The 23,892-nt window shown below is 47.2% G+C and overlaps 1 protein-coding gene across 2 annotated transcripts in view; it reads right to left on the reverse strand.

Moving 5' to 3' along the window:
- LOC143144447 (uncharacterized) overlaps nt 1-20,066 on the reverse strand; it is a 570,964-nt gene extending 550,898 nt beyond the window's left edge. For both annotated transcript variants that reach the window (XM_076306853.1, XM_076306855.1), the window contains exons 1-2: nt 19,662-20,066; nt 15,154-15,282 (exon numbers count right to left, since the gene is read on the reverse strand). In XM_076306853.1, the coding sequence (XP_076162968.1) occupies nt 15,154-15,282; nt 19,662-19,770 (238 nt within the window). In that variant the 5' untranslated portion in view covers nt 19,771-20,066. The remainder of the gene's footprint in view (nt 1-15,153; nt 15,283-19,661) is intronic.
- Between the last annotated feature and the right edge of the window lie 3,826 nt (nt 20,067-23,892).

Here is a 23,892-nt window from a genome sequence, read left to right on the forward strand (position 1 = left end):
TTCATTAGAAATCGCTCGAGTGAATTTCAGTAAAATTATTCGAAAAATCGTGTCTCGAATCCTTCGAATCGATATTTAAGTTCGAGCAACGATCTCGTGGAATATTTAAAGCGTGCTCGAAATCGCGAGTCTTCGTAATTGTTAATAGCCGTTTCGATAAACGCAACTTTCGATCCAGTGGGTTACATCCCGGATGCTCGCTGGCGATTCGACGCCACTGTCGTAAACAAGGATGGGTCGCCGGAACCGAAAAACGAGGGAAAACATTTCCAGTCGTTCCGGGTTCGTCTAAAATCGGATACGAGGGGATCGATGGATCGCGAGAACACGGGAAATAGAAGCATCGAAAGTCGCTCGGTGGAAACAAGCGGTATCGAGTGGCCCCTGATGCTTATCGACAACATTATCCTTAACAACGTCTCTAGTCGGGACACGTCCCGTTTAGTCGGATCTCACGGCAAAGGAAACGTTCCCTATCGGGGCCAGTAATGGAAACGTGGAATTTGAAAGCGGCACCGGGCGCTGGCAAAGACGAATGAGCTCAATTTGAATAAAAAGAAGGAGGCAAAGTAGCGGGAAAAGCGGTGAAAACACTCCGCGGATCGATCGGTTCAATTAAATTATTCGCGCCCACCCTGTGTTACCTCTCTCGCCACCCTACCGCCACCCAGCATCGCCCAAACTCCCACCTAAACGCCCCGCTGGTTCCCCCCGCCCCAACCCCGTTCCATCGCCGGTCGGGGTAACAAACCGAGGCAATTAACAATCAATCACAGGTGTCTCTCGCGTCATTGAAATGACGTCAAACATTGTATTTGTGTAATTGTCCATTTATTCCAGTCTCTCGGCTGTCACCTGACAAATTGCGAGCCCCCGAGTTACCCCGCTGCCCGTTGCCGAGCTCCCTCTACGTCAGCCACGGCGCGACGCGACCAGAAGCGAGCGGGAGCGCGAACGCGAGCGGCCACGATGTCGGGCATCCGCGCGTTTTCCTGTCAATCGCGAACGAATCGTCGCCGGTTATATTAATTAGCGACGGCCCTCTGGGAATCGTTATCTACCGGATAATTGCGATTGTCGGCCGGGATCGACGTAACCGGGCTGCTCTACCCCTTCCGTGAAGAGCCTTCGATAGCGACGGGTTTCTACTGTACGCGTCGGGGGACGCGCGAGCTTCGAAACGATGCTCGCGAAATCGTTTCGCGAGTTTAAAATCGACGCGGTGCACGCTCGGGCACGATTATACGCTTGGAGCGGTTGGTAACAGAATGCGTGGAATCGTTGTTCACGGAACGCGTGGAACCGTTATCGTTGTTCACCGAGCGCGTGGAACCGTTGTTCAAAAAACGCGAGGAATCGTTCACGGAACGCGTGGAACCGTTATCGTTCTTCACCGAGCGCGTGGAACCGTTGTTCTTGGAACGCGTGGAATCGTTGTTCATAGAACGCGTGGAACCGTTGTCGTTGTTCACCGAGCGCGTGAAACCGTTGTTCATAGAACGCGTGGAATCGTTGTTCACGGAACGGGTGGAACCGTTATCGTTGTTCACCGAGCGCGAGGAATCTTTATCGTTGTTCACAGAATGTGTAGAATCGTTGTTTATAGAAGACGAGGTTGTTTATAGAAATCGTCGTTCACCAAACCCATGGAACCGTTGTTCATAAAGCGCGTGGAATCGTTATCGTCGTTCACGGAACACGTGAAACCGTTGTTCACGACTCGCGCAACCATTTGATGCCCCGCGCATCAAAGAAGTACAGGTTCGCGAACGATTTCGTCGAGTTTCGTTATCGTAACGAAGCTAAACGCGTAGAGGATACACCGGATCGGTTCTCCGTTGAACACATTACGCGTAAACCCAAAACGAAACGATAGTTTTCTTTCCCGACTGGTCGAAGACGAGCGTATCGCGTACACGAACGCAAAGATCGCCTATCACCGTGTCGAGAATCCTGCACTCGATCAACTCGGATAATTTCGCTCGTAACGAACTCGCTTTATCGCGGTCGATCCATCGATAAAACGGTGATCGAATTTCGACGCGTTTCGAGGACTCGGTGGAAGACACCACCGATCGACTCGGTACCGTGCGTTTCGAGACGAGGAACGTCCGGTTCGAAGAAAACAGGGGGAAAAAAAGTACACGCGGCACGCCGAACGGTTCGGTACTTCCAACGAGTACTTTAGTACTTCCAAAGTACGCGCCCGGCTACAGTTGCACTGCACTGGAATTTACTTTACGATCGGTATTAACATAAATTACTGAATACCCGCCACAATTTACAGTCCAATAATTATCCATTTTCTGTTTGCATTGTTCTCCGCGAAGGCAACCGACAATTTAAGGAAATTTCCATAATAAGCTACGGTTAAGAGTAATATTACTCGAGACATAAATCCCTGGCGCCCCCTTTTCTCCACCTCTGTCCCTGCCTCATCGGGACCGGCGAACGGTCCCCCTCACCCACCTCCCCCACCATTCCACCCCATTCGCTCTCGCCCCACGACGGAACTCCGACCCACGTAGTAGATGTAAACGATAAGGAATACTTTTTATTTCCATACAATTACATCGATGATATTGCGCGGCGTGTCGGTTACACGCGATCCGTCTCGACGGTTGCCGGATTCGGTTCCCCGAGGAGAGCCTTAGGCGGATCTGAATATATCCCGCCCCCCTTCCGCGTCCTCCGCGTTTAGATTTATCGCATTGTATTACATCGAAACGCGCCACGCTTTATTTATGAACGTTAAGTGGTTTTCCGTCGATGCATGGTAGTTACGACACCGTTGAATCTTGTAAACACCGATAAATGCGAGCTCGTGGGAGCTTCCCTGGTCGTCCGACGAGAAATTAATACTACCGGTGTCGGCGATAGGAAAAATGTTATACAATTTGACGACAACGCGGGGAGGGAAAAATGACGGTTAATTTTCTCATCGATCCACGTCGATGCGACACCAAACATCCGAAAACGTTCCTCTGGATCCTTTATCCAGCAGAAATAATCGGCGTTGTTGGAAACAATGTCCTAAAGGACTTCGTCCCCGGAAAGTTTTGTCGCGCGTGTGATGGGATATTAGAGGAATTATTCATTTTGAACTTTTAAAGCAAAATCGGACCGTAACGGCTGAGATTTACTGCCAACAACTTGAACGTCCTCGAGCAGCGTTAGTGAAAAAACGATCATCGTTAGTGAATCGCGAAGGTGTTTTATTCCGTCACGATAACGCTAAGCTACACACAGCAAGGATAACGGTAGAAAAAATTCAAAATTTCAATTGGGTATAGATTACCACCCATTCCGGTCCATGCAACATTTTTTAAGTGGAACAAATTTCGACAGCGAGGATGTAAAATCAGCACTAAACGAGTACTTTGATTCAAAATCCTGGAAGTTTCTCGAAAATGGAATGAGAAAGTTGACCGATAGATGTGAAAAGGTGATCGAAACCGATGGTCAATTTATCAACGATTGAAAATAAGTATAAGTATTATTTTTTTCAACGAAATTACTCATGGGATGACATAATATTGTTTCTTCAGGCGTATCCCGGACAGAACAAGTTTTATCAGCGATTGATCGTGATATATCCGGGACACCCTGTGCATTGGCCCGCTAGAACCTCGAATCGGAGACACGATCGTTAACAATACCGTACGGCGCGATTCCGATGGAAAACTATTTTTCCGTGTAACGCGGCTCGCGAACGTTACGAAACGCGCGACGTTCGTTCAGTTTCTACTCGTATGAAAGTACACAAGAACCAGTGAAACTTTAATTTACAAATGTACGTTGCGCGCGTGTACGTGAACGTACGTACGTTGGTTACCACGGTACAACAGAAGAGGGAACGACGCGTCACAGAATTCCGTTATACGGTTAACAGCGGTAGCATTCAATTTGATCTACCGGCTGGTTCGGTGGGCGAGCTCGAAGGGGAGCCAATATAACGCGTTCCAGAAAGATACACATTTCAAACTGTCCTCTGTCTTCGATCGCGTTAAAACGTTTGCGTTAATACATTATGGAAACAAAAGTTGGCTCTCTTGAGCCGAGGCGAAAGTTACAAAAGTCTCTCGACGAACGATCGACGGGATGCCCCCTCTCTCTCTCTCTCTCTCTCTGTCTCTCCCTACATCCATTTGCGACGACCAAATCCAACGCGAAACTTTACCGGAGAGTTGTTCTCCGTAGAGTGAATTTCGTTTCATCGGGTAATCCATCCGCGGCTCGCGAACAATCGTCCAGTCCCGTGGCCGACCGTGGAAATAACGAAAATTTGTTTTTCGCGCCCAGATCGCCAATGACGCCACTATTATTCCAATTACGATTACTCGTACACGAGCGTCGCGGGCGCGGGCGCGATCGCGCCGCGAGCGACAACGTGCTAGCGTGGATCGCGCGAGCGAGTTATTTCGCCCAATGATGCGAATCGACGTTAATCGAATCCGATTCGAGGCCGACGTACGTATCGAAAATCAAATTTCGAAGAACGAATGTTTATGAAAGTCCCACGCCGCGGTTATATTGGCCGGCGAATGAAAAGAGCGAACGATGTACCCGCTTATTGATTCGTTCGAACGTGGATATAAATTCCTCGGCTAAACAAAGAAGGGATCTAGGTGAAAAAATATCGTTTTCATATCACGGCTATATACCGCCACCCCGCAACCTGCGATTCGCGCAACCTATTTCGTTCTGATAGACGCTCGGGAACTTTCATAAATCAATACCGCTTTATCCCTCGGAATCTCTATTTTCGGTTTAGCCGGGATCACCGGTATACATATTCAGTGGAACCGAGTGTATAAATGAACGGTACAAGAACGAAGAAAAATATCTATCCCCGTGTTCAAAGGAAATACCAGCCGCGAGAAAAGATCCTACCGATCCTCGAACCGATACGGGGTGTCCTGTAATTCGTGGTAATCCGTTTCACGAGTGGATTTAAATAGAAACGAAATCGATGGTAAAAAGTTTACAGCTATACGCGGATACGTCCTATTTGTCCCCGTTTACGAGATACAACGAATTTCGTGCTATCCGATTACCTTTACCGAAGATGTTCCAAACGACCAGCTTGCGTTTCAAGGCAAACAGACGTCTTGTCGTGGATCCGGTTACCCTCTCGATGGTTCTCGGTCGTACGAGAGACGTCGAGTATTATTTGTAAATAGATTGTAAATTTATAATATTCGTACGAATAGATTACAATATTTGTAAATAGATTGCAAACAGATACAGCGGTTCAACACGGTTTACGGAAAGAGAGCTCTGTTCGCAAGATTTCTCGCAACTCGTGAACGAGGACAGATTGAACTTACGTTTGTTTTTATATATTTACTTTATTCAACAGTGTACTCGAAGACAGTGTCGCCGTTTAAACATCACGGGGATAATTCTCTGTTCTTCACGAAAAGTTAAGCGTACGGATATTAGTGGAAGTAAACCGTGCGTTACTGTGTCGTTAAAGCGACCGATGTCCTTGTTACGTCATCGACTGGGCAACGAGAACTATTGCAACCGAGACTATTGTGTTTGTAAGCGGACCAAACGTCCTGTAACGTCAGTGGACCAAAAACGAGACAACAGGTTTGTCGTCTTTGATCCCACTCGGCGAGAGAATCACCCAGTACAATCGACTGTAAATTCCACGAATTACAAGACACCCTGGACATTGTTCGATCGCGACATCGTTTTGAAAGAACATCGAACAGATTTTCGTAAAGTTTCCTCGCGAAACAAAAGCGAGGGTTTCTACACCCACCCGAGAACTCTAACGGTCGTTTTCGTGACCCGTGAACTCCAATTCGTACTTATCCGACCCTTTGTATCAGGGATCGTTGTAATCCCGTCGTGCGACTACCTACCCGCGATCTTGGCGCCATCTAAGACCTCTCGCGAGGCGAGGGATCATTAGTATCAGCACCTGGGAACCTAGCTCGATTGTCTCCGTTCGTTGTACGCGGTCGTCGTTATTGTTATCGATTTTGTACCGGAACTGGCGGTTACTACGAGATAGTAACGATGTCTTCGCGGTGCGTACATTTCCCCGGCGCTTAACTAATTCTCTCCTTCTATTCCGTCTCCGCGATACACGTTCCGGATCATCGAGTCCCTCCTCGAAACAGCTGCGAAACACCTCGCGAAAAGAGTACCTTTAAAATCGATTCGAAGAAAATTTCACTTGGAAACCCCTTGAAAGAATAATTCGTCGTTCAGATTTTAAACTATGCGCGGACCACCTTGTATAAATAATAATAATAATAATAATAATTCGCGATACCGTTCCGGTTCATCGAATCCCTCCTAGAAACAGCAGCGAAACACCGCGAAAAGAGTACTTTTAAAATCGATTCGAAAAAAATTTCACTTGGAAACCCCCCGAAAGGGTAATTCGTCGTTCAGATTTTAAACTGTACGCGGACTACAGTGTATAAATAATAATAATAATAATAATAATAATAATCACTTTCCACGAGTGTGTAGTTTTTTCATTTCCTCGTCTGGCGTCTTGAGCGTTGAATTAAGTGAGACCCACGGTCTGGGATTCCGTTCCCATGCGAAATTCTAAAGGCCAGACTGTTTGAAAAATATTCCTCGGGTAACGTCATTGATCGTTCAAACGTAAATGAAAAGGGGGACTCGGTCACCATAAACGCGAAACACTCCAAGGTCCACTCGGTCCCTTTCCTTGCGTTTCTTCTTACGATTAAATGAGCCGTTCCAGCCCGAGACCGCGACACTCGGTGGATGTTAAACTCGGGCTTTAGACATGCAAATCGGGGCTGCGAGTGGTGTGTGTAACTAACCCCTTCCTCCCATCTTCTTCATTCTTCCTTCCTCGTCGGCTAAAGAGTGTCTTCGCGACGTATTTATAACCCCTTCCTTCCTTCCTTCCTATTCCCTTCCCTACGAGCCGCGCGGCTTTCTCGCCGCGTTCTGATGAATGCTCACCTTCGCTTTAAGTTTATTAAACTAACTTGCGAAAATTATGAATAATTCCGCGGGCATTGTGCGTCATTCCGCGCGACGGTGCCGCGTACCTTCCGTTTTCGACTCTACGACCACGAGAGACCCGCCATCCCTTACCTGGCAAACGAAACCCTGTTACACCCCATCCGTGGGGGTGGGTCGAGGCATAGGACGATACGATCGTTCGAGCGACGCGGAAAACGAAGACGTCACCGGGTACTCGAGTTTCGTTACGATGGATACTCGATACCTCGGTAAGCGTTCGTTAAATCGTCGCGACTCGCGAGCACGAACCGAACGAATCATTCCGCGCATGCGCGCGAACCGTCCCGATGTATGTCATTCGCGTGCTCGCTAAAGGATCGGAGTCCAGCGGGATTCGTCGGTCCGAGATTAATTCCCTCGTCCTCGTAAACGACGGATAGGGTTGCGTTTACCCGCGACCGTGGACCGTTTCTTCTTCTCCTCGTGACCGCTAATTCCCCGTCGTCGATTATTCAACGACGCCGGGGCCAATCCGTAATAACCGGCGTGGGTCAGCGTCGGGAACCGCGCGAGCCAAAAGCGATGGAAACGGACCGCGCGCGTAACGACCGCGCGGCCTCGTAGCTCGATCCTCCCGTTGCCGTTAAGGCGACCGCTGAGCGGCGGCGGCGGCGGCGGTGGCGGCGGCGGCGGCGGCGGTGGCGGCGGCGGCGGCGGCGGTGGCGGCGGCGGCGGCGGCGGACGAACGGCAATAGATTTGTAGCGTTGGTTACGGACTCGATGAATCAGCCGCGCCGAATGCCAATGTAAAAGTTTCGCTCGGAAACGGCAAGAACGAGCCCTTTTCCGCCGCAATGCCATCGAAATTCACGGTTGAGTTATACCCGCCGGCAATACGGAGTATGCTTTTACGTCGTGCACGTTGATTGATAATTCCGCAACGCGGATAGAAAACCGCTGGGGAAAGAAATTTTTCGATACGGTGTTTTAAGCACCATCGCCGGGCCAGATGCGCGTTAAAAACCGAGCATCGCGCGCTGGGGTAGATCTCTTAGTCGGTTTCAGTTTAGGTATGTACTGCGCGGAGCTGAGAAGTTGACGTTTGGAGGAAATTGTGGATCGTATCGGGTTGAATGTTTTAGTTGACCCACGTGAGAGTTGTATTTTGTTTATTTTTGACGTTAGAAAAACTATCTACAGTGTTCCTTCTGACCTGAGTATATTAAATGTACTGTGCGAAGTTGAGAAGTCGACTTGTGAATGAAATCGTGGATCGTATCGGGTTGAATGTTTCAATTGCTCCAGGTTCTCACGTGGGAATTGTATTTTGTTTATTTTTGACGTTAGAAAACCTAACCACGGTGTTCCTTCTGACCCGAATATATGAAATGTACTGTGCGAAGTTGAGAAGTCGACTTGTGAAAGAAATCGCGGATCGTATCGGGTTGAATGTTTCAATTGCCCCAGGTTCTCACGTGGGAATTGTATTTTGTTTATTTTTGACGTTAGAAAACCTATCCACGGTGTTCCTTTTGACCCGAATATATTAAATGTACTGTGCGAAGTTGAGAAGTCGACTTGTGAAAGAAATCGCGAATCGTATCGAATCGAACGTTTCAGTTGTCCACGTTCCCCTTAATTCAGTAGTTATCTATAAATATCGAAATATTGCCATAATCCAAAGAACGAGCTAAATACACGATCGAGTCTACTTATAGGAACGAGAACTCCGGTTAGTCGATCGAAAACTTACAAATGGTGGGGATAATCGGTGTTTTATACGAACCTATTATACGAACCTACCCGATCGCACGAGGTACTTATCTCCCATCGTGTTCGCATAAACGGAGTTCGTCAATATGCAAACAATTTTCTCAACTTTATACTTTTCGAAATTTCAAGTTCGTCGAAATGTTTTCGAACGAAACCACTTGTACTTTTGTCATTGCGACACGCTAGCCGAGGTCAAGACGAATCCAATAATCTCTGATACGATCTTCGTACGATCTCGAGTACAAAAAATTCGTAACAAGTAAGTAATCGAAGAAACTAACGAAACAACCACAAATAGATGAAAGAAACAGGAGGAAAATTTGCTTCACCGAGCTCTCGATCTACATTTCTGTAGATTCCGGAAGATCTTGTACAGAATGAACCGTAATCGACGGTTTACGGCGACATTCCCGCAGCACCGAAAAATACGAGGGAACGTATTTAAAACAGCATACGAAGAGAATCGTTCAGCGAGCGTTCAGAGAAATGTATCGACGTTGATGGACATCGTTTTAAACGCTCGTTAAAATAAATTTCCCCCCGTTAATCTTCCCGTCGTAGTTATTTTACTATACCCATCGAGTGTCCAATTTTTCGGAATTTTTTACCGCGCAAGGTCTTCACCTCGGCGATCGTCGATCGTAGATACTTATCGCGACGACAAAAGTACGCAACCCCGTACAAGGATACCTCGTTGACCTTGAAATCTCGAAAATGACGATCTCGGGAACAATTCCTCGCGTAATACTCACCACTTGGAATAATGTTTCCCTTAATACCTATAAACTCGAGGCACTCGAGATACTCGACTATATTCACGGAACCCGAGTAAAAAGTATCCGTGATACTTTCTTCCTTGAAAAGTAACAAACGCCGACGAAAAAAAAAAGAAAATCGAACGAAATCGAAGAACGCGTTACCGTTAGAAATACTCGAACCGGAATGGATGTTCCGTAATAATAATGAAAAATATCCGCAGGTATCCGATAACCCTTTGCCTCGTGTTTCGTTCTGGCGGTAGCATCGATGGCGGTCGGGTGTACGGTGCGGCCTTGCACCGAAACATAATCAAGAGTGTTGCTCGCGCGTATTTAACTGGGCAAACTGGTGCGCACGGATTAGGCCGTCTAAATACGCCGTGTTGCCCGTGCGTACTGAGCCGTACAAACTGGTTTGCACGGGCTGCCTCTCCTGCAGCCTGAACTCCGCAAACCAGTTTACGCAGTTATTCCTCGAGGAATAATTGAGCGTGTAGGCCTCGGTTTACACCGAACGAGATAAGGAAATAAATTAGAAAACGGAATGCCCCTTCCAGCGTGTACGAACGGCGCACGTTTCGCCAAGTTTTCGCGCGAGAACGTTATCTTTCCCCCGCGAGTGTAATTTCTCTTCGGGGGGGGGTGGGCGCCGTGGAGACTCTATTACGTAATCGATGCCAATTAACTCGAACGTTTCGCGTCGAAATTTACGGTCGTCGTGGGTGAGGAGGGCGGTGAAGAAGGTTAACCGTGATTATTAATCGGTCCGCGAATTCGAACGGCCGTGGTTTATTTTCAACCGGTACGAAGAACCAGCTCAGCGGGATGGCTAAGCCGGGAATGTAACGTCGCCGACAAAGCGATGTTATTTCACGGATAGAGAAACAGCGCGGTACTTTGCGCGCGTCTTCCGCCCGCGCGCTCGATACAAAGCCGAATCTTAATCCAGCAGCCACCGAATCCGTACGATACACCCGGGAAGCGTCGAGTATGGCGAACCGTGTAAATTTTGGAACAGAGAGGAACGGTTCGCGCGCCAGACGAAACGATGGGTAGATAGAGGACCGAGGAGGGAGAGGGTATACCAAATACCTGGAGGAAATCTGTAGAGGCCACGACGACACACCATCGTGTTTGTCTTGCGTTTTCGGTGACTCGATTCCCGTGCTTACGTTACCGCGCGGGTCGAGACCTCGCGGCTTACGAATTTGATTTCCCGCATAAATATTAATGCGCCGTGATCATCCGTGTCCCCGGCGCGAACACCCACGTCGAAAGAACTACTCGGTCGGTTGTCTCGCGGGTTCGTTCCCGTTCGTTGGCCCAACAGCTACGGTGAAAGCCGTACGTATCGAAGTATCGTTCGTCGAAACGAAAATGATCCCGCGCGAGTTTCGTTTCGATCGCGGTAACGGGGACGAAGCTCGAGGGCTCCTTCGACGATGCTACGTACCGATTACGATGCCAGAGCCAGTAGTCCGGAACGACTCAACTCGTGCAGACTGGTTGAATCTGGAGACGACGACGACGACGACGAACACGAGGGGGAAATGACACCGGAACTCGGCATAATCGTTTCCAAGTAGACCGAACATGGATCTGACAACCGTAGTCGAAAAGGAAGGAATACGAAAACAATTAGCGTACCGGGGTGGCACGAACGAATTCTCCTACGTCGAATTTTATGCAAAATGGACATCGTGTGTCTCGAATTTCGAAAGAATGCGCGACGCGGAGGAGACCGAAGTAGGTGGTAACGCGAGGACCGGTCGAATACACGATGAATAATTTGAAACCTACCGTAACGATTATTTATACAACGATTACATCCGCTGACAATGTAAGTAACGAATGAATGAATCACAGCGAACAAAATGACCGTTTTCGACATCGTGAAGTATTTTCTTACCGCTTTATAATTGCGATACAAATATTCACGGAGCGATACTTTTCCTTTGTTTTTTGTTTTTTTTTTTTCAATCTAACGTCGATGTAACTTAGACTCGAATGAAACGGTAGGACAACGATCGTACAGTTCGGTGACGAGTATGAACACTCGACTGACAATTTCCACGATTACCACAATCGGTATTTCGAAACACCGATATTTATCCCGGTGTTCGCTGATCGGTCCCGACGTTATCGAAATACCGTTATCACGGTATCGGTTCTCCGGTAATGATCGATTTCGGTGTAGCTTCGCTCCCGTAATAACGATATCGAAATCGTACCGCCGACTAATCTGTCTCTGGAGCCACGAGGTGAAAGAAAACGTATCGTTGTAGCTTTGAATCGTTTTCGTATCGTTGGACTCGAACGAGTTTCCAAAGTCGTCGAATTTAACCACCGAACGATCCGTTCGCAGGAACGCGTTGTCAAAGCGTTAAACGTTGCGCAATATTGGGTTGTTCGGGAAGTAATTTCGTTTTCTAAAACGATGAATTGTACAATTCAATCGAATGTTTACGCGCTCTGAAAAAATCGTGTTTCATTATCACCGAAAAAAAAAAAAAGAAACGAAACGAAACGATTTCCCGAACGACGCGATAAATCGTCGATGTTCGTACCGAACGAGCATCGCGCGTAACAACTGTACCGAAAAATGGGGAGAAAATAGAAAAAGTTACTTTTACCTTACTTGGTAAAGGGGGAGAGTGTATAAATGGAATTAAAAAATGGAGAAATTCGTGTTCGTCCTGACCCATTTGGAGCGGGCAACGCTGGTCACAAAACCCAGTCGTCGTAGTCTAGACGCGGACGAATGACGTTGAAACGGAGCCGGTCGATAACGCGATGCAGCACCTCGAGCCGTGACGAGGCTGCGACATCGGGATTGTGATTAGGGGCCGGTCGGCAAACAATGCCTAATTACATAATTATTGTGCCGCGGGCCGTAATTAAGACACATTACTCCTCCCGGCTGGTAATTCATTACGCTTAATGTCTTCCCTGCCTCCACCGTTTCATCGCGGATGACAGTCGCGACGGTTCCGCTAAATACCGTTACCGTGAAATATTACCGACCACGACCACGACCACGACCACGACCGTGGCTACGACCACTGCGAACTTCGAAGCAACGCCCCACCCGCGTCGAGAATCATTGCTTTCTCTAACAAAGCAGATTCCCGCTAGAACGCGCCCCGTTTTGATCCACGGAACGAGGGTTCTGCGGACGTTTATTTCATCGAACGAATAATTGTAAAATTAATCGAGCACGAGAGAAAGAGAGAGAGAGAAAGAGAGGGGGGACCAACGAATGCGCGAAAATCGTAACGCGTTCAGACTACGATCGGTAAATAGATTATTACACGGAGTGTTCCGGCAATCGTGACACGATCGGAAAGAGGGGGGCGGGGGGGGGCGATTCTACGTGGAATAAATAAATGAAAAATGTGAAATAAAATTTGTCGTACTGCTGAAATTAATTGCAATATTTTCAACGCGACCTTATTCAATTTTTTTGTTTCCCCGCGTTCCCTGTTATTTTCAAAGTTTCGAAATGTCGTCCGGCTGAAAGAAATTTATAAATGAACACGAACTCGTTGGTCGTCCACTCCTGAAAATTTACTTCGAGTACGTTCCGTTATTCGAAATCCGTTTGAAAAAATATCTCGAATAAACACTCTTTCGTTACGATACTAATGGGTCACCGTAGGGGAATTAATAACATTGTTAGAGGCAGCGTGAGCTCTTAAACGCGAACTCGTTCGTTCCTGAAACTTCACTTCGAGTATACTACGTTGTTCCAAATCTATTCGAGAAACTATATTAAATACTCTCCGTCGCGATACCATCGGCCAGTAACCGATAACATTATTAACGGTAGCGTAAGGTCCTGAACGCCGACTCGTTTATTCCTGAAAATTTACTTCGAGTATACTCCGTTATTCGAAATCTATTAAATAAACACCCTCCCGTCGCGAGACCATTGAGTACCACGGAACTAATAACATTAACGACCGTCCCAACTAATCCCGAAATACACGAGATACGTACGTTGCAATATCGTCGTCACCTGCTCCATTTAAGGGCGTGAAAGATACGCCGGGCTGAAAGGCTTCGTGTCACGAATGACACGACGACTCCTTTCACGGGAAGGGTTAACGCGTCGAATGTCCCCGCGACAATCTGCAAAAGATATATATATATATATATATAGATATATATATCTATATCTATATATATCTATATATATCTATATATCTATATATATATATCCCCGTTATTGCGCTCAACTCGAAGTCATAAAATCCCCAATGGACCCTCATTGAAACTTGCGCACAGATTGGTCGGATGCCCGACACGCGCCGTTTCCTCGTAATCTCGATATGGCGGGGACCTCTGTGCCACGCGGTCCCAGGTGATTTCCGGCGCGGGTTAAAAAATTACCGCGAAACCGTCCCCGCCTCGCGTGTCCCTTTCAAAACGTTCACTGTTTACAGGTCTCGGCGCTTTGCTACCGACGACGGCGCATTTGTTGCCTCGTGCGTTAAGTAATTACAGCATTATTGTGATTAATTGCCTACTCCGCGATCCGCGCACGTCGGACCGTGTGCGCAGACAATGCGTAGGCAGAGAAAGCGTAAATCTCAACTGAACGCTCAAAGTAACACAACGTTCGCGCACGAGGAAAAGAAAATCCGCGTTAGGCAGCCAGGTAGGTAGGTAGGTAGATAGATAGGTACGCGTTGCAACCGCGATCGTGTAAAACGAGCACGCGTTCCGAGCCGAGAATTAACGATCGATGATCGAGTATTCTCGTATATTGAATTCGGGGAGACAAAATCGGTGTCCGAGTACCTCGATACGGAACGATTCGACGAATTTCGTGGACTCGAATCGAACGAATCCACCAAGAACGAAAAGAGACGTTCACGAACGCTTCGATTCGCGTTTGATCGTACGATCGAAGCAATTCGCGCGTCGCGAATTTTGCGAGGCAAAACAGAACCGAAAGAGGAATTCGCGACACGTTAGAGACGAATGTAATCCGACTTGTTTATCGAGAGATGAAAGGAATATAAGATTCTTTTCGGTCGATCGATAAACGGTTCTATGTTAGAGTCGGGCTGGAAGATTTTGACCGTTCAAGGTCACCGGACCGACCACCCCCGACCGTGTGATCGTTTCTCGGTTCGTTGCTACGAAGAAACGTAAAAGTGGAATCGTGACGAACGCGACTCGTGACGGAGGATAGCCTATCCCTGTCGAGCGCAATTAATATTTCAACAATCGCGGGATAATATTGCTTCGATAACGTTTCGCCGAGCGTTTCGTTTCGAACGTATTGACGATCCAGCGATCGGATCGATACGGTTCTTTTTCCGTCTACCTATGAATTCAAAACGCGGCGTTATACGTATGTGTATAGTACTCGTTTGATCGTCCTACCGTAAATTGAATGTCAACGGGACCATACACTTTCAGCAGCGCGACCACCGTTCTAATTACGTTCATGATTGTTTACAATGGACGCTCGCTACGAGAATCGTATATAAATTAACCCTGAAATTGGCAGTGTAATAACGAGTATGAAAAATAATCGTTCGCAAGATGGAAATGTCAAATTCCCAGGGATCGATGCACGATCGGCGAATGAACGCGAACAATTTTTGTAACAAAGGGGAGAAAAAAAAAGAAAACAGAGACTCACCACATCGACGAAGCAGAACGTGTAGCCAACTGCAGGAACCACGGTTACCTGAATTCTCAATTGCACGATACACGGTTTTTCGAAACAATGCCCGGCCTCCATAGGTGCACAACACGCCATGCGCTGTATCTGCACAGAAAGGAGTATCTGCTCTGTTTTTTGTTGGCCAACGTGTGTTGCGTTTGAAAGTTTGCTCGACCGATATTGCGTATCGCAACACAAACGAGATTAGTACATTACGCAAATACATTTGAGCAGGTTAAAAACATTGCTCCGGCCTAAAGCGGTTTTGTTCGAGGTGGCTTATGGTGGTAAAGCAACCTTCTCCCGCCCCCCTCCCCCACTCTTCGTTACCGTAATAAGGGAGCGCTTGTTCCAGCAAATATACATACCGACCCGTTAATTACCAAATTATTATTTTTTTCTTTTCGAAATCCATGTTCGTTCTCTATACGTACCGTTTCAAAGAACTTTATCAACGGAAGAAATAACTGGAAAAATATAAAAATTCCGTTTCTCGTACAATTGGTAATGCCGACTCGCTCGAATATCGCAATAATCGAATTAACTTCGATTCGAGTCATATGAATACAACTTTCTACGATCGAAAATCGATTAGTTCGATTGTACAATTCTTCGGTAAATTTGCTATCCAACCGACCGTTGGAATAATAATACCTGTCGTTACAACGGGATAAACATTTTGTTAACGTTATCTAAATCATCTATACAAGATTATTTATTATTCGTAAACTATAGTCTCTCCGAGCTTGAAGTATTATTCGAACGATTGTTCCGATATAGAATTATCGTGTGTTCGATCGAGTGAATGTTTATTTCGGCACAAAACGTGGATCCGTTGAGAACCAGTGACCCGGGACCGGCGCGTGCTGCACAACATAGAAGGAGCACACTCGCCAAGGTCGTTTCTCGCGTCTTGCCAATGGCGAGAACGAGTCAGAGGGATTGAACGCGAACGAGAAACGGTACGAGACGGACGAAGCGTTATTCCGCGCGAAGGACGAAACATCGGGAATTGGAAGACGGAACGAGACAAAGTGCGCAAACTTGCGAGTCCGTACCGTACTGTTCCTTGGTAACTCTCGCTCCCTCTGACTCGTTCGCGTTCCGTCTCGTTCTCGCCTTCGTCGATAAAAAAGTGACAAAACGACCGCTCGGAAGTTGTATCCCTCCTACGCTATACAGTATATGCCGGTCCCGAGCCGCTTAACCTCGCAACGAGAGGACACTACCGGTGTATTCGTGTGCCTTGCTTCGATCGATCGGTCGATCTCGTATCGATTATCGTAAAGATCGTTGGAACAATTATTACCAATCCTTACCGTACTCGTGAGACTGGAACCATAACCCGTTGAAACTGATCTTCCTTCCGTGTCCTGTAGCCATACCGAACGAATAATCGTTGTGCACGAGTCTAATTATTTAAAATGAATAATTGTTCCAACGAAAATAAAAGACGAGTGTATCGTTGGAACGGTTACTCGATCGAGACAATCTTCACGCAATCGACAAGTGAAACGTATCGTTGTTCCGATGTAAATCTATTCCTTAATTGCGATCGAATCGACGCGCGTTGAAAAACGACACCCTATGATGTATGTTCGAATATTAGCGTTCGATTTCTTATCCGCGGCAAGAATTTTCCGTCGCGTTTGATTTCGATGCAAGCTTCCGTTTCCTTTGTTTTTCTTGCATCGAACGAATTACGCCGACTTTCGAACATCCTTGAGACGATAACAAGGTATACGCGTCCTTGCACGCTTAAATTAAATTTGTGCGAAGAAAATGGTACGTACTTGCGCTGGAAAACTTTACTTGTACGACGAAGAAATGTTCGAGGTCGGTGTATACGAAATTGGATGTATCACGTACGATTGTTCGACGAGTTCCGTGTATCGTATTCGTGCCGCATGAAACGTTGATTTTTATCAATTTCTAATCGTTGAGCGTGCGATGGTGACGCGTCGTGAAAGAACTTGCGTGGCTGACGTGTTTTCGTCCTGTGACGTCGCGCCATAGAAAAATGGAAATGTAGACGCGTCGCGCCACCGTCTTTCGCGACCGTGGCCGGTAGATAAATTCGCATCATTAGCGGTCGATAGATAAATTCGCGTACTGCATTACCAACGTCCCCTTTTCATTATCCAATATCGTACTCCGGTGAACGACCGATATCGATCATCGATGGTAAAATCGAACGTAAGTATCGCGGCGTTCGTGGATCGCGAATCGAATAGAAAAAGACATATAAATGCGAGTTTCTATCGAGACTCGTGAACACGATCGCGAAAGGGAAACGTTCGAACGGTACTCGATCGCTCGAAACTATTTAATTAACTGCATTGTTATAAATTTCGTCTTGACGGACGATAAAATCACCGCTGGAAGCGCACGAACTGGTCGGGGGTTTTTTTTTTTTCTTTTTTTTCTATCTCCTATTAATAATAGTCACGTGCAGGACTGATCGCGTTTACGTGCTAAAAAATTTGAAATTGAACCGTGAAACGTTTTAAAATTCATACGGGCGACGGTCAGAAGTGTGCGTGCATGCGTTCGGGCGTGAATTATAATTTTCGACGTGTCACGAACGTTTGCACACCTTCGAGAGTATGAACGAAAAATTGCGTTAATAAATTCGAACCGCTAGCGCGGGAAAACTTTCATTTGCAAATTGAATATTAACCAATCGGTACGAAGCTCGAAAAATAATTTTTAATAACGCCCACAAAGAGCAACTTGATCGAAACGATCCGTTTTAAATTCACAAAGGCGATTATCCGAGCCGTTTCGAGGTACCAACTGTGACAATGTTATGGTTCGCAATGTGTGATCCGTAAACAACGCGATAAGGAAGCGGAAAGTGTACGCGCGTTCGAAAAAAACAATATTTTTTTTCCGCTACCAACGCACGGTACAATTACGAGCAGCTTTGAGGACCGCTACCGCGCTCGATTGATAACACCGGTCTCTTTTAATCTCGTTAAAAACAACGGATAAGTGATAGTCGTTGAACAAAGCGCTCGGTTTCGTTAAAAGTCATTTAATGCGCGACGATGTTCTCCGAACGGTAAAATGCGTTCTTTTGCAAGCGTTTTTCTTTAACGAACACGTCAGGCGGTACTCGTCCATGCGCGTGGTTATTGTGTCACGTTTGCAGCCCAAAATTGTTATTCTAACGATCTCGTACATCGCGAACAGTATTTTCGAACGCGAACCGTTACAACCGATGATGGTGCTACTCGATGCAGACTGATTGGCGCCATTACTGCACCGACCATTTTTTGAGAGATAAACCGCTTTTGCGTCTCCCGTATCATATTTTTTGTACAACTCGAATCTTCAAAAGTATCAAAACGTCCTTGAACGTTTTAATAGCTTTCCCAACACGTTCATCGATACAATGCTTTGAACGTATTGGCTCGTTCGGAAAGTCGTTTCGTTTTTTTTTTTTTTTTTTTTGGTGAAAATGAAACACGATACCTTCAGAGCGTATAAACGTTTCATTAAATTACACATTCTCCATTTTGCAAAAATGAAATGACTTTACGAACAATTCGATGCAAAATTTCACCAGTCGGCATTACCTTCTCTACGATCTGAACTAGATATCGTACGTGGCGCGAATAATGTTGCCACACTTTGAAAAAAAAAAGAAAGTCGTGTACGCGCGCAGCGAAACGCGCGTTTCGAAAAATTTAAATTTCCCGGTAAGCGAACGATATTTGAACGCCTATAACGTAAATCGCTCCGAGGGGCTCGCGTATCGACGTTCGGATACGTTTAGACTGTGTAAAACGTTAATAATTTACCTCGTTGATGGCGTCACGGCGGACGTCGTTAAAAGTAGCGGGTTGTAAATAATTCCAAACGAACAAGTTCAAGAATACGTAATTGTACCGGTTACTGTCAGAACTCGAGCTTTCTGGAGGTCTTCCGTAACCAAATACAACGACGACGACTCGACAACACGCCGTGGGAGTTCGGAGGTCTGTTTACACGAGTTCGCAAATATAGCCATTGGTATCAGAGCTAACCGAAGCGAAGAATTGATAAATTAGTTATTCCGTCAGTCGCCCGGTGCTGTTTCTCTAGGTACGTTTGATCTGAGGTTTCGAATAATCATGCCTATTTATATTGGCTACATTTGGAGGTTACCCAACATCCGTCTACGCAGATGCACGGAATTCCACTTGCCGCGGTCGTCACCCTGAAACATTTATAATATCGAGAAAAACCTGAAACAGGTTACGGTACGTTTTATTTTTTTTTTTTTTCTCTCTCTCTTCAAATTAAGAAACGAGACATCGACGCGAATCGAAAATTCGAAAACCGCGCGCGTCCGACGCGTTTTGCAAAAATTTCGCGTCGCGTCGGTCGACGGGGGGAAAGAACACTACTTTCGTTCGTTATTTATCGGTCGTTAGGGATATCGCGATACGTTGTAAATTGCGCGCATTAAGTTGGAAAAGCTTTAATGGAAGGCGTACCTGGCTCGTTTATCATCGGATAACAGTTCCGGAGTACATCCTTCGAATGTAACTCTACCCGTGGGTAAACAGGACTAAGGGTTATGACCATTCCCGTTTGTCTTTGCATCCGGAATCTTCGCACGAAATCCCTCGCCAGGACCCAATTAACTCCCTAAGAATTCGATCCTATCCCATGGTAATACCAAGATAGTGCGACTCCAACGCCAGATTAGAAAAGACAATATTTGCCTCGGTGCTTCCGAGTCTAATCGCGTATTGCCTCGCAGATGTGCCTTCACTTAATATCGGTTACTGTTTGTCCTTCCCGGGAATTGAATACGGGAGTCGCAGAAATCCCAAAGGTTCCTTAAGTCCGTTCGGGCGTTCCAAACGCGTTTCTACGCTCGACGAGGAAATTTTATCGATACGTATAACTCCTTCTAAACCGTGCTTCGAATCGAGACGATCGCGTACTGCGCGCGAGACGAACGCCAGAGGGCTACAGGATTAACAACGATCGGAGATTTTAGCGGGAAAACGCGTGCGACATCTCGTTCAGCGGGATGAAACTCTATAACCATCGATAGTTACGCGACGGTATTTTGGATATCGATCGACGGAGCGAGCTATCGAAATCTAAACGAATCGATCGATCGGTCCACGCAACGCGAGACTCTAACCGTTGCGCGAGCCTCGTTCGGTACGCGGGCTCGACACTTTTTCCCCGAAGATCGCATTCAAAGTAGAAGCGGCATCCTACGCGAGAACGCAACGCGGGCCAAGGATCTCTGTACTGACCGCAAGCTCTGTATACGCAGCGACGACGGTTTGAATTGAAGACTTTTGCGGATGGTAACTCGTTGGCTCGCGCGCTAACGTATTTGCAAGATCCGCTGCGCTGATGGACATATAATGCGACGTGTGATTGTAGGCCCGCCAATCGCGGCCGATTGTGCCTCTGAAGGCCCGCTAACTATCTCAAACTAGCCCCATTCAAGCCGCCACGACCTCTCTCTATCCGTCTCTATCCGCCACCATACCTCTGTATCTCGCTCGTTCCAACCCTCCGCGCCTCGTTCACCGCTACCCACCCACCCACCCACCGCCACCCCACCCCGCCCCGTACCGCACCGCATCCCACCGACCACCCCCCTCTCCAAACCCGGTACGTCTCGTTCGTCCCTAACCTTTCTCTCCTTCGCTACTAACTCTCGTCTCGTTTGCACCGACTTCTCGAACGATTTTCCCTCCAGCTCGGTAAACTCTCTCTCTTTCTCTTTTTCTCTTCTCGTCGTTTCGGCACGATGTATTTCTTGCAGCACATTTCTTCCGCGCGCAGTATCCTGCTTCAATTTTCGGCCAGCTCTTTCTCGCCGCGCACGTAATCTTCCATTTTATTCGCTTCGCCCTTTCTAACGCGCGATCCATCCACCTCGGCGCGCTCTCCCCCACGATTTTTTCTCTCGCTGCCAACGAGTGTTTCGCTTTCCATTTAACCATCCTTTATCGTGCTCCGTCTATTCACATTTTCGACCGTGTTGCTTTTTCGGAGGTTTTCGCGATTTCTTTCGTCCCGGGCCATACCACGCCTCGACCCTGTGTATCTCGTTTAACCCGGTTCCCATCGTTCCTCGTTTTGCAAATTCATACGTATATCCCCGCGGTGCTCCCACTATCTTCGTTCCGATGCCACCCCGTTCCTCGGTTCACCGCCTCCTTTCCCCATCGTTACCGCTCTTCACCCGTTTCGTTCACTCCGTCCCTCTTTCGGCCGCGTCGCTGCGCTTCATTTTCGCTCTTCTTAAATCTACTTTCTCTCTCCCCCTTTCTCTATCCGTCTATCCGCGTCCGTTCGTCGTTCTTTCTCTCCGCGACCGTTACTCCCCTCCCTGTTCCTTTCGTAGCCACCGCGCGAGTCTCTCTCCCTTTCTACGGGCATCTTCGTCCCGTTCCCTTATTCCTGTTCGTCCTCTTCGTTCGACCCACGCCTCGACACAATCACGCGCGGTTACACGGTACGTTCCACTAGGCGTCGCCGGTATTCGTCCCGATTCGAATTCTCGACCCTATATAACCGGTGCACGTTCTACGTGGGAATTTCAAATCTATCACCGACCCAGACGAATGCAAATCGCGCATGAAGCGCGCTTAATAAAGCCCCGCACGCGGCCCGCAACTCGCAATTTTCTTTCCGACGCTACGTGTCGCGCGCTACTCTTAATGAAACCTTCGCATGCACCTCGTGCAATTCGCGGCTGCACCCGGCATTGAATGCACCCCCGTCCCTCGCAAACGGAAAAAAGAAAACACCGCGTGTCTTAGTCGGGATCGTTAAGCTTCGGCGGGAGAAGAGGGAGGGGGAGAAAGAGAGAGTGAAAGTGTGTGTATGCATGTGTGTGTGTGAGAGAGAGAGAGAGAATTTTAATTCCCGCGCGCGGAAGGGGATCCGCTTTCCGCCAAGAGCGAGACGACTCGAACGGGTTCAAGCTATGAAAATCGTTTAAACGAAACCTATATAGGCGCGTCGAAATAAAAAGTCGAAGTTTATCGAAAGCTGCGATAACTATCAGAACGAGGGAAAAGTTCGTTCGGCTTTTTTTTACCGAGCAACTTCTATTTTATATCGGTTCGCCATTGTCGGGAATAGGGCCGGGATCGCTCGTCCAAGTTTTTACCATTCGCTTCAATTTTCGCGAGCATTTAACGGAATAATGGTACAACGAGTGCGATAGACGATGTACGCGTCCCGACTAATCCGTAAAAAATTCTTACAAAAATACGAAATACAATTCCGTATCAATCGTCAGACTGTACGATAAGAGTCCACTCGTACCGTACGAACAGCTGTACTTTCTTTCTATTCGAATATCCCTAGACAGGGTTGATTCGCCGACAATGTTTCAAACAAAATTCTCGTGGATGGATATCCTCCCTAAAAACATTACAGTATTATTGTACTATTCGATAAAAGTTCGATCGAAACACAGTTTCTTTCTATCCGGTTATCCCTGAGACTGTCCGAAGTAAAAATTTACTTACAGGCAATGTTCTAGGAAAGTACTCGTGCAGAGATACCATCCTTGAGAATCGAAACGAGATTACAGCAACGAGTATTTTTATCTCGCAGTTAAATCCGACCCTGCCGAGAATTAAGTCAAAATCCACGACGAACTGATCAGAGACTGAGAAAACGTTCGCGGGAAAGACGAACCTCGAATAATCGAAACGAGCTTACGTAGCGATAGATAGAGATTCGAATTGTTTCGATTGCCGATCGAACCGTTCCGACTCGCTTCGGCGACCCTTCGTCCAGGAAATCTGTGAGCCGTCCAATCGCATCTGCGCACGTTGAAGCGTCAGCGCAATAACTGTCGAAGCGTACGGATCGATCTGACGATCGGGCGGCGTGAACAATATCGAACCTGAGGGCGGTGCTTTTGACCAACCGCATTTCGGATAGGCGAAAATTGAATTTCCAGGAAGCCAAGTCAAGAGGTAAGCGAGGAGAAGCGTACCAGCTATTTGCGTGGCCTTAATAAGGACGTTTGACGGCGTTGGCTTTCCCTTAACAAGCCGGCTAATATCCCGGGGCCTTGGATCCTCCAAGTACTCTCTCTACTCTCTTTCTCCCTCGAGTCGCTCACCTTCCGCGCGACGGACACCGTCGAGAATCACCAAAGCTTGAAAACCGAACAAACTCGGTTAGAGAACTCGGTGTGAGAACCAACCGGGGACCCGGTAGGCTGATAGAAACGCCAAAGCTCACCCTTGTCGTCTACCGATTCCCTCGTACACCTCGGTGTGTTCGATGTAGCCACGTTTCATCCGGTACAATCGTCAACAATCGTATTGCGCGCAATGATCAACGAAATCGTATACCATTAGCGACCGGGCAAACGCGTTTTCTGCGACGTATCGTCCACGCTTCTGAAATAGAGTTTACTTAAATCGCACGACCAATATCTCGAGAATCGTTCACATTAGGATATAAAACGTTAATACGAAAAGTCTCGAACATACCCAAGCAAGAGACTCCAATTTTATAATGGGTAAAAGTCACCGTTCGTAATCGTTTAACGGAATCGCTTCGTGAAACGAGAGAACCGTCACTTTGAAAACTAGTCGTTCGATGAAAAATTTACAATATTCTCCTCGCTTCCGGTGTTTCGTTTATCCTCCAATTGCGACGGGTTCCGGGCACGTTAAACAGCGCGCAAGAACGTCGAGTAAGCGACTCGTGTGATTCGAT

This window comes from Ptiloglossa arizonensis, chromosome 3 (genome assembly GCF_051014685.1).
Source record: "Ptiloglossa arizonensis isolate GNS036 chromosome 3, iyPtiAriz1_principal, whole genome shotgun sequence".
Lineage (NCBI taxonomy): Eukaryota > Metazoa > Arthropoda > Insecta > Hymenoptera > Colletidae > Ptiloglossa > Ptiloglossa arizonensis.